Here is a 12,197-nt window from a genome sequence, read left to right as displayed (position 1 = left end):
GATTAGTTTTTTTTTTCCTTCACGAAAGGTGCAAATGAACTAGTTACCCTGCCAGGAAAATTTCAAGAAGGAAGTATGTGCTCCCGAGTTCCAATATCACACGGACTCCATTAATGAGTCTGATGAGGAAGATGTCGTCCACAAGAGACACGAAAACTAGAATGGGAAAGTTTTGGAATAAATGTAGGGTGTAGGAAGCACGAGGGAGATGTTTCATGTGAAAAAGGAAAATAGATAAATAAAAGCAGCTCCTTTCCTAAAGCGCCATTCCAGCTTTATTCTCTATACCTTCCTCCTCCCTATAATAATAAACCCGTCTTTAAACCAGAAACCTCAGTCACACTCACACCAAGAAAAAAAGAAGAAGAAGCGTAGTCTAATAAAATATCTCCCATCACATCAATATTTCCTAACCATAACATATTGTGAGAGGCATTCCGATGCAGAACTTTGCCTTACTTCTGGCACTCATGGAAGAAAGATGCGAAATAGCAGTTGGTGGATGAACCAACATAATAACATAGAGAGGCCAAATATTCAATGTGGGGGACAAAAAAGGACTTAGTGGACCAGCTAGTTCCGCCCATAGATGCAATTCTTTCTATTTCTAAAGAAAAGAAAAGAAAAAAAAGAGAGCGAAGAATTTACACTCAATTTCGAACACAAAATGAACATGTACACGTACGTTTGCCAAACCATAAGTGAATAATAAAATATACATGATGACTATAGATAGTTAAAGATACCAGAGTAGTACAACATCATCATCACCCATTAAAGCAACAAATAAATATACTATCACATACTGTTTCTCGCTCCTCCGTCTAACGTATATATAGAGGGTAAAAGCGGAAAATAAATAAGGATGGGGCGGTTGGAAAATTAGGCGAAGGGTAATAATGGGAAAAGAATTAGTTCTGAAAACAGACCTAATCCAGTGCTTTTAATTGTAGTGAGAGAAAATAGAAAGTTAGACATATAAATAGAGCTTTCAAACTCTTTTTCTTTCTATTTCTCTCTCTGAAGATAGAGATAGAAAAGAGAAGAAATAGATAAAGAGAGAGAGAAACTTTGTAAAGTTGTTGTTCAGACAAGAAAAAGAAAGAGAGAGCCGAACACAGAAGAAAGAAAGAAACTAAGAAAAGAAAACCCTAACCCTAAAAATGGTTTCTTCTTCTGTTAAATCCTGTACTAGATCTTCAAAATCAAATCTCCGATGAAACCAGTTTATTTCTTCTCATCTTTCATTCCATTTTCATGAATTTTTCTGCCTCCTCTGTAGATCATTGATTTTGTGTGCTGAAGAAAGAGGAATTAGGGGGTTTATTGAGTTCAGATCTTTTCTCGTCATGTTTTGTATGAGATAAGAATAGTATTACTAATAGCGTGAAGCCATTAGAAGTTGAACAGTCAGGGATATTGTGTTGTTGTTTTTAGATCTTCTGTTTTTGTGCGGTTAGTTCTCTGTTTGTTTTTCTTTTTAGAGTTTTCTTGTTTATCTTTAAGATCTTTGCGCTGGATCGGTTAGGGATACCGGGAACTATGTCTTCCTTAAGCAGGGAACTGGTATTTTTAATTTTACAGTTCTTAGATGAGGAGAAGTTTAAAGAAACAGTTCACAAGTAAGTAATCTTTATTTTTATTTTATTGTTGTTACCGTTTTGTTTCTGTGAATTTCAGGTAATTTTTGTTGATAAAAATGGAAATTTCTTATTATAGGTTAGAACAGGAATCAGGGTTTTACTTTAACATGAAACATTTTGAAGATCAAGTTCAAGCTGGTGAATGGGATGAAGTTGAACGTTATTTGTGTGGATTTACAAAGGTCGAAGATAATAGATACTCAATGAAGATTTTCTTTGAGATAAGGAAACAAAAGTACTTGGAGGCACTTGATGCTCAAGACAGGGCAAAAGCTGTCGAGATTCTTGTCAAGGATCTTAAGGTTTTTGCTTCTTTTAACGAAGAGCTCTTTAAAGAGATTACTCAATTGCTTACACTTGAAAACTTTAGGTATGTTTTTTTTTTTTGTTGTTTTTGAATTTAAATTTTGTTTGCAGTGAGTGATTTGGTTTTTTTGCTACAAGCATTAAAAGATTCTTATACGTGTTTGGTTTGATATGCATTCATATGACCAGGCAGAATGAGCAGCTTTCCAAGTATGGGGACACTAAATCAGCTCGGAACATAATGCTAATGGAACTTAAAAAACTTATTGAAGCAAATCCTTTGTTCCGTGACAAGCTTACATTCCCGCCCTTCAAAAACTCACGACTTCGGACCTTAATAAACCAAAGGTTTTTTGCTCTTTCTTTCTTTCTTTCTTTCTTTCTTTCTTTCTTTTTTTTTTTTTTCCGTTGGATTTAATTATCTTCATGTGGAGGCTAGTTGCATAATTCATTGATTCTTCTGCGTGCACGCACTCACACGTTTATGCTTCCTATTCTCAGCTGTTGTCGGTGTGGATGGGTCTCTTAACGTCCTTGTGTTCACTATTTATTTTTGCATTGACAGTCTCAATTGGCAGCATCAACTCTGCAAAAACCCTCGTCCGAATCCTGACATCAAAACACTCTTCACCGATCACACTTGTGCTCCTAATAATGGAGCTCGTGCTCCTCCTACAAACAGCCCTCTCGTGGGACCCATTCCTAAAGCTGGGGCATTTCCTCCTATTGGTGCGCATGGTGTAAGTAAATTTAACTTCCTATTGTGTATCCTATTATGTTTCCTTGGGGAAGTTTCCCATTTTGCAGCTATATATACCTGCCTAACCATTGTTTTGTATTATATTTCCTGACGTCATAAGTCCACATTTTGGCAGCCATTCCAGCCTGTTGTATCTCCATCTGCAAATGCTATTGCAGGGTGGATGAGTACTAGCCCTTCATTACCACACGGGGCAGTGCCAACAGGCCCCCCTGGTCTTGTACAGCCTCCTAATGCAGGTATGTTTTTTCTGAAGGTGACTTTTATCTTTTAAGAATGCTGGGTACAATTTGTATTTTTTATTTTCTTAAGAAAAAATTTGTAGTAAAAATATGAATGCTTGTATAGTCTAGCTAAATGTCATTTTCGTAACTTCTTCAGTTCCATTCTTAAAGCCGCATCCTAGGATACCTACAAGTGCTCCAGGTATGGATTATCAGTCGGCTGATTCTGACCACTTAATGAAGCGTATGCGTACTGGGCCGTCTGAGGAGGTATGTTGAATTAAGCAATCAAATGGAAACTATTAAGATTTGTTTCTTTCTTTGTCTCTTTTATGCATTTTCATTTGATTAATGGAACACACTTTGTAGGTGTCATTTTCTAGTGCGGGACATCCCTCCAATATGTACTCGCAAGACGACCTTCCTAAAGTTGTTGTGAGGAGCTTGAGCCAAGGTTCTAATGTCATGAGCATGGATTTTCACCCACAGCAACAAACTATTCTCTTAGGTTGATTGTTGTATTATTACTTTCTTTTTTGGCTGCAAAGTTAAATCATCGAAGTTTAGCTAATTCCGTGTTTTTATTTCATTCATATATCTAGTTGGGACAAATGTTGGTGACGTTGCCATATGGGAAGTTGGATCTCGGGAGAGACTAGCATATAAGACTTTCAAAGTGTGGGATATTTCAGCATGTACCATGCCGTTGCAGGTGAGTAATGAATCTGACCTTGTGCTCTCATTATTGCAATACCTTTAACGTGCTGAAGTTATTTTCAGAGTGAATTTGCCAAATCTTATTAAACCATCTTTTTTCAATCTCATGCTTCTCCAGTCAGCGTTAATGAAAGACGCAACAATTTGTGTGAATAGGTGTGTTTGGGGTCCAGATGGATCCATACTAGGTAAAGCTGTCTCTTTCTCAAAAATGCTGCTAAGGCTTGGTGTTTTGAATTTTTTTATATTTGTAATGTCAACTATGCTGGACTCACTGTTGATACACCTTCTGTTTTCTAGGTGTTGCATTCTCAAAACATATTGTGCAGACATATGCTTACAATCCATCTGGAGAACTGAGACACCACTTGGAGGTAAGCTCCTCCGACCTAACCTCGTATTCATATGAACAAGCGACTCATCCGTTTACCTTGCCTTAGTCGTTGACGTATCATGTAATGTAGATCGACGCGCATGTTGGTGGTGTAAATGATATTGCATTTGCTCACCCGAATAAGCAAGTTTGTATTGTCACTTGCGGTGATGACAAGACTATCAAGGTAACAATTGTTTTTCTACTTCTTATGAGTTAACCGGGAAGATGTCAAATTGGTTCCGGAATGAATCTTTGTATGTATCTAACAGGTCTGGGACGCTGTTGCTGGACGTCGGCTGTACATATTTGAAGGGCATGAAGCTCCTGTGTATTCAGTCTGCCCCCATTATAAAGAGAATATTCAGGTAGGTTCAGTTCAAATTTCTGCTGGTTGGCAGATTTATCTCTTCTGGCTCCTGCTACATGTCTGAATTGTACGGTGTGGTGTTCTTAGACGTATGTTGGACTTATATCACCTCATGCTGCAGTTTATTTTCTCCACTGCCATTGATGGGAAAATCAAAGCATGGCTCTACGATTGCTTGGGATCTAGAGTGGATTATGATGCCCCTGGACTTTGGTGCACCACAATGTCATATAGTGCTGATGGAACCAGGTATGTCTCACATGCATTCCTAGCAACTGAGTTCAGTAGATGATGACAAAATCTGATATTATTTCATTTACTTGCATTTTCTATAGCACGTTGAAATACTGGGGGAGAACTTCCTCTGGTGCTTTGCTAATTCTTATTCTTATTTGTTAACCATACTGACTGAAACAACTTTCTATGCTCCTGGCTCTCGAAAGAAAATCATTTCACTTGTTACCTGTTGGTTCTCTCAGGCTCTTCTCTTGTGGTACTAGCAAAGAGGGTGACTCACACTTGGTTGAGTGGAATGAGAGTGAAGGTGCTATCAAAAGGACATATTCGGGCTTCAGGAAGCGTTCATTAGGTGTTGTTCAGTTTGACACAACGAAGAACCGTTTCTTAGCTGCTGGTGATGAATTTCAAATCAAGTTTTGGGATATGGATAATAACAACATACTTGCCACTACTGATGCTGATGGTGGATTGCCTGTTAGTATAACATATTGATTTGTTTTTCTACAAAAACAATAAGGTTTGGTATTTATGATGTCACACATTAAACTGATATGACTATATCACTTGCAGGCAAGCCCTAAGCTGAGATTCAACAAGGAAGGGTCACTGTTGGCAGTAACTACAAGTGATAATGGAGTCAAGATTTTAGCCAACGCTGATGGTCAACGCCTGATAAGAATGCTCGAGAACAGGACCTTTGAGGGGGCTCGAGGCCCATCTGATGCCATGAACACGAAGGTAACCTTGCTAATTGTTTCTTACTCATTTGTGCTTTGTTGATGAACTTAATTGACTCTATTTCAGTTATATAAGTTATATTCATCATTTCTCCGGCCTTTTGCAGCCTTCAATTGTCAATGCACTTGGTCCAGTAGCAAATGTTTCCGCGTCTCAACCACAAATAGAACGTTCTGATAGACTTTCCCCTGCGGTATCCATTGGTGGCCTTGTAAGTTAGTTTCCCCGTGTGTTTTTCTTTTTCGTTGGATTTTTAGAAAGTGTATTTTTTGATTTCTTTTTCAAATCAAACTGCAGGCTCCTATGGACAACAATAGGACCCCGCCAGATGTTAAGCCTAGAATATCAGAAGACGTTGAGAAGGTTAAAACCTGGAAACTGCCAGATATTGTTGACGCGGCACAACTAAGAGCTGCACGGTTACCTGACCCTTTAACGGCTGGCAAGGTATGTTCCTGAGATAAACATTTGAGTTTGCACAAATCATGAAGTGTTGTATTTTCTAATGATTTGTTCACTTACATGCTTTACTGATTTGTGGCGAGACTGCTCATTCTCATCGACCTGTTAATGCTTGAATTATCACGATTTGGATCCCAGAAGAATTTAATTAAGTGTTTATTATGTATGTTCATACTCTTATCAAAGTTATCTTGTGGTTGCTGATTTTTTCTCTGGTGAATGGAGGTTGTACGCTTGATATACACAAATTCTGGAGGTGCAGTGTTGGCTCTTTCATCTAATGCAGTCCATAAACTTTGGAAATGGCAGCGCACAGAACGTAATCCGTCTGCAAAGGTGATTGCATGTTAATTTAATATTGTTCATTTTTAGGTTTGCTATGCATAAGTTTTTCATTCCAACTCTGTTCTGATAGTTCCGTCTCCCTCTCTCTCTTCCATTCTTTTTCTAGTCTACGTCATCTGTAGCTCCCGTGTTGTGGCAACCTGGCAATGGTACTGTCATGACAAATGACATTAGTGAAACCAGCCCACCTGAGGAACCAGCGGCATGCATTGCTTTATCTAAGAACGATTCATATGTCATGTCGGCGTCTGGTGGAAAGGTCTCTTTATTCAACATGATGACCTTCAAGGTTTGTCACCTGCTCTCACCAGCTTAACCTATTTAGTATTATGGGATAGTGATTCATTCATTTTGGTCGGATTTTATTGCCATGTTACTGTGCGACATCAAGTCAAGGATTATGTCAAATTGAGTAATATCTGGTAACTTGTATATCAGGTTATGACAACTTTCATGCCCCCACCTCCGGCTGCAACATTCTTGGCGTTCCACCCTCAGGACAATAACATCATCGCCATAGGGATGGAGGACTCTACTATTCAAATATACAACGTTCGTGTCGACGAGGTAAAACTAGCATCATTTTCTTAAGAGTGATTTAGCTATTTTACATTTTCTCTAGAGAGCATAAAGTGAGGAACTGTGGAATGTGATTTAGGGCGAATATGTAGATGTTGTTAAATGGGACAACACTACATAGATCTTGCTATTTTACATTTTCTCTGGAGCAACATAATACCGAGGAACTGTGAAATGTGATTAAGGACGAATACGTAGATCTTGTTAATGGGCAATTTAAACTGTGTTATCTTCTCTGGAGCAGCATAATACTGAGGAACTGTGAAATGTGATAAAGGACGAATACGTAGATCTTGTTAATGGGCTATTTTAATTGTGTTATCTTCTGTTTGGTCACATATTAGGCTTTGTTCATCGGAAGTCACTTCTGCCTCTAAGCTTGGTTTTGTTTTTCTTTATTTTACTGTGTCCTGGTCACATCTTAAACTTTTAATTTTGAACAGGTTAAAACAAAACTAAAGGGGCATCAGAAAAGAATCACAGGCCTTGCGTTCTCTCAGTCTTTGAATGTATTGGTGTCTTCGGGAGCTGATGCACAGGTACATCTGTCTTACAATTAGTAAATCTTCAATGTTTAAAATATGAAAAGTGTGTGCCTGATGGGTTAAAAATGCAGCTGTGTGTATGGAGTATTGATGGATGGGAGAAGAGGAAAGCAAGATCCATACAAGCACCATCAGGGAGATCAGGTCCATTGGTCGGGGAAACGAGAGTCCAATTCCATAATGATCAAACTCACCTTTTAGTAGTTCATGAGAGCCAAATTTCTGTCTATGATAGCAAGCTTGAATGTTTGCGCTCGGTAAGTAGTGTCTTATTTTTGTTTGTATGTCTGTAATTGCAAAGTTACATAAACCAAAGTGAAAACAGTAAAAGCTCACGACTAACACGTAGTAAATTAATTCGAGATAGTTGAGTACATAAACTGAATTGGAGATCTGTAGCAAGTTCAGCTATCAATTATTTTGTTGCTTCTAGTTTGGAGGTTTTAGTCACTGGGTTTGCATTTCATCGAGTTATCTCGATAAGTTTCTGATCCACATCATTTTTTTTTTTGTGCAGTGGTCTCCAAGAGAAGCTCTCTCTGCACCCATATCAAGTGCTATATATTCATGTGATGGCCTGCTTGTGTACGTTGGATTTTGTGATGGTGCTGTAGGAGTCTTCGATGCTGACAGCTTAAGACTCGGGTGCCGAATAGCATCCTCTGCATACTTGCCTCCATCCAGTGCCAGGTATGGAAAGGAGTCATGTGATACAGATCTCTCATGGTTTACCCCTCTCACAGATGTTGAAGCTGATGCAACTGTTGTTTTTGTTGTTACAGCGCTGTCTATCCATCAGTAATAGCATCACACCCATCTGAACCGAACCAGATTGCACTTGGCATGAGCGATGGAGCTGTTCATGTAGTTGAGCCGTCTGATGCAGAACCAAAGTGGGGTGTTGGACCACCTCAAGAGAATGGATCAATGCCTTCTACAAATCCTTCTTTAAGTAATCAACAGCCATCAGAGGCACCTTCCAGATGACGATGATGGGGCTATTTAGCATCAGCAGAGCGCAAAAATAGAAGGTTTTAGTAAGAAAGAAAAAACAAGACCCCCTGGGGTTTTGGGGGTTTGGTCTTTAATGTCCAGCAGCACTGTCCTGTTTTTCTTCTTTTCTTTTCTTTTATTTTTGTAGTCTCATCTATGTCCCCTTTGAAGACAGATTTTGCATATTAATCTCAATGTAAAGTGTTTCTTTTGGGATGGAAGTGGAAGGGGAGATATATAGATATATATATATAAATATATTATATATTTTATTAGGTGGGCACAAAGGTTTTGGATATCAATGTGGGCCCCCAATGGGGAGATGGTGATGGACATAAGGATACAAAGGTCAAACAGCATATTTAAGTTGAGGAAAGCCATTTTTGTCTTTTAGTCCAAGCACACCTTTACTTTTATCTTTGTCAAAAGTTGATTCTTGTCCCCATTTTCTCTTTCTTGTTTGTGCTTTGTCCCCGTTGTTAATTAGGGTTTGCTTTGCTGACACCAAACCCTCACTAATGCTATTGGGAGGAAATGCATGCTGGCATCATTTCAAAATGGTTAACCAGTTTTTGGGGAAATTCTTTTTTTTGAATTTTATATATATATATATATATATATATATATATATATATATATGTAAAAGAAAATGTTATTTTTTTTTGAAAGATTGATTTACATAATAAAAAATCCGGCCAAGTGATTTTTGCTATCTCATTGAAGATCGCCCTAGAAGGTGAGAAATTTGATGGTTGAACCACAAAACCCGATCCAACGTATCCTATATTCCAGCGGGAGAAATTATTTAATCGATGGTTCAAAAAACTTTTAAAAATAGTAAATTACCAAGCTACCCATGAAAACAATATGTAATTTTTAATCATCTGCGTTACTTTTATCTTCTAGAAATCAATTTCATCTTCTTTATTTTCAATCAAATATGAAAATTTATGGTACGATTTTAAATTTCATCTTCTTTATTTTTCACAATTTCGGTTCCATTGTCTTTATTTTACTAAAAACTGAAAATCTAGGGCACGATTTTGAGTTTTATCTGAAAATCTAAGTCATAAAGCCCAAATCAATCATCATCAATGCAGCAGAAAATCAACGAGAATATCCTAGATTCGATGAACCTAGTGCAATTTGACACATGGTGCTAAAGATTTGGGGTAATGACAAGTATGATGGCATTCAAACCGTCGGAGTTTTGCTTTGCAGCAAGTATCTCAGCAGCATCGTATTCGCCAATATTCTTTGGAACAGTAGCGTTACCTATTGCCACAACGGGAGCGTCATAGCCATTAACTACATATATCCATGATTGAAAATCACGTGCTTGAAGGAAAGCTCGCATAGCAATTTTCCACTATAAGTAGTTTGAGTCATCGAAGACTGGTGGTACGTGAATAGAGATAGCACCTCTGTCCATAGAGTCAGATCGCTACAAACACAGACTTTTGAGGTCTTAAACGTGTTTGCCTGCTCTGATACCAATTGAAAAAGCGGGGGTCTAACAACCTCACCCAATATTTCGATTAGCAATCTGTATGGAATAACTACAATATACTTTCTAGAGAATCAACTAGACAGTCAGACTCAATCTAGATAAAAGTATATCAAAGAGTTAATATCTCAATCTCTCGATTTGATCTTTACTCAAGCAAATGGAAATCTGCGAGTCTTTATCAAATGCTAGAGAGATAAACTTGGATGGTACCAAAGACCAAGATCCAAGTGTCAATCAACCAAGTGTCAACCAGATTGAACACCACACTGTATTAAGCCGCTACAGACACTAGTCTACTACAAACTAACTTCGGTCTGGACTGTAGTTGAAACCTAATCATTCTCACACTGATTCAAGGTACAGTTGCGCTCCTTATGTCACTGATCCCATCAGGATACTACGCACTTGATTCCCTTAGATGATCTCACCCACAACCAAGAGTTGCTACGACCCAAAGTAGAAGACTTTAATAAACAAATCTGTATCACACAGAAAAGTCTATGATAATAAATAAATCTGTCTCCCACAGATAAACCCAAGATTTTTTGTTCCGTGTTTTGATAAATCAAGGTGAACATGAACTAATTGATAAACCGGACTTATATTCCCGAAGAACAACCTAGTATTATCAATCACCTCACAATAATCTAAATCGTATGTTAGCGAAACTAGATATTGTGGAATCACAAACGATGAGACGAAGATGTTTGTGATTTCTTTTATCTTTCCCTATCGGAGATATAATCTCAAGTCAATTATTCAATTGAACTCATACGATAAAAAATGGCAAGATCATATCGCTCAACTACAAGAGAAGTAGTTTCATCTAGCTTCATAATCCCAATGAAGTCTTCCAATCGTTAACCTACAAGGTCTCGAGAAGAAACCTAAGGTTAAAGGAAAACCGATTCTAGCAAAACCAACTAGTATCACACAGAAGGTGTGGGGATTAGTTTTTCCAGTTGTTAGATGTCTCCTTTATATAGTCTTCAAATCAGGGCTTGCAATCTAAGTTACCTTGGTAACAAAGCATTCAATATTCACCGTTAGATGAAAAACCTGATTTAACCAAGCTAATATTTTTCAACCGTTAGATCGAAACTTAGCTTATCACACACAAATGAAATGTATTTCATTTAGGTTTGAGTAACCTTACCTAAACGTGTACACTTAGTTGGTTCAAAAATAGTTAACCAATGGTTAGCCATATGAGCACTTTCATATTAACCGTATTCATTTTCTTCACAACTAGTTCAAACGACTTCAAAAGAACTAGTTGAAGAGTTGTTCAATTGCTTATAGGTCTTTATGAATAGAAATAATTGAAATAAAATCGATTTGATTCACTTGAATCACTTGATGGACAATATAGCCACGGTTTGCAAAGATTGCATTCCTTATTGATTTATTATTTAAGTTCATGGACTTCCGATTTGAGAAATATAACCATCTTGGGTATGCATACGGGTACGTGTACTATAGCTACCGGATTTGAGTTTACAAACTCAACAGAAATTTTCGGTCGAAAACTTCCGTGGGTACGCGTACCTAAGTCTACTGGTTAAATAGTTTGCAAACTTACAAACTCAGCAGAAATTTTCGGTTCGAAAACTTCCGCTGGTACGCGTATCCAACCCGTCTCCTTCACCAGTACCGTTGTTGATGGTGGATTTTAGCTTAGGGTTAAAATTATAAAACCTTGCATCTAATGTGACGTCACTCTGTAAGGAAACGGAACCCTGAGTGTCAACCTCTTCACTGACACATTTATTGAGCAACTCAATATTTTCTTATGAAATTTACCCAGAATGGTGCATGTAGCAACAATCCCAGACATTCTGTAAATTTTGGCACCTTACCTACATTCAATTAATATAAGTTTCTTTGAATGCTTCTGTGCTATGTTCCCAAGCTGAACTCTTAATGTTGATATGGCATGAAAATTTGTGTTCACTCGCATTAGAGTAGCACGGATTTCCAAGTATCAAGGATAAGGTCTTTGCATAAGGTATTCAATCAGAAAGCATGCTGCTCTATGGAAATGAACTTAAAAGAACTCTGTGTCAACACATAGAATTCAATCAATTATCCTGACTAATTTGCAAAAGTTAGGGTTTTGCGCCTTGCGCAATATATCAGACCTTGCTTGTCGAAAATAAGCCTAGGAAAACTAGGTAATTAATCCGTCATGGATTAGCAGATGTAAAATCCTGCCCAGAATCATAAAACAAGGAGTCGCAGGATAGGAGCAGCAGCAAAGAGAGGAGTGGCCATGCCTTAGGCCAACCGACGCCATTTTCCATCGGCCGCGCCCCATCCTAAACCGACCCTATTTTCCTCGACCAATCAGGTCTCCTTAAACTCGCCACATGCACATAAGTTGTGGCGGGGC

General features: G+C 38.0%; 1 protein-coding gene across 1 annotated transcript; it reads left to right on the top strand.

Moving 5' to 3' along the window:
* Positions 1 to 1,028: 1,028 nt before the first annotated feature.
* Positions 1,029 to 8,688, top strand: LOC113301790 (protein TPR2-like). Its single transcript, XM_026550607.1, has 24 exons — positions 1,029 to 1,622; positions 1,720 to 2,013; positions 2,139 to 2,297; positions 2,515 to 2,689; positions 2,825 to 2,948; positions 3,091 to 3,203; positions 3,303 to 3,441; positions 3,536 to 3,645; positions 3,769 to 3,838; positions 3,951 to 4,024; positions 4,115 to 4,210; positions 4,296 to 4,391; positions 4,515 to 4,642; positions 4,873 to 5,107; positions 5,204 to 5,371; positions 5,478 to 5,582; positions 5,669 to 5,818; positions 6,059 to 6,169; positions 6,285 to 6,467; positions 6,617 to 6,745; positions 7,201 to 7,296; positions 7,374 to 7,559; positions 7,820 to 7,992; positions 8,085 to 8,688. The coding sequence occupies exons 1-24, from the start codon at positions 1,543 to 1,545 to the stop codon at positions 8,287 to 8,289; spliced, it is 3,399 nt and encodes a 1,132-aa protein (XP_026406392.1). The 5' UTR covers positions 1,029 to 1,542; the 3' UTR covers positions 8,290 to 8,688.
* Positions 8,689 to 12,197: the final 3,509 nt, after the last annotated feature.

This window comes from Papaver somniferum, chromosome 8 (assembly GCF_003573695.1).
Source record: "Papaver somniferum cultivar HN1 chromosome 8, ASM357369v1, whole genome shotgun sequence".
Lineage (NCBI taxonomy): Eukaryota > Viridiplantae > Streptophyta > Magnoliopsida > Ranunculales > Papaveraceae > Papaver > Papaver somniferum.
This window is presented reverse-complemented; position numbering and strand designations above follow the sequence as displayed.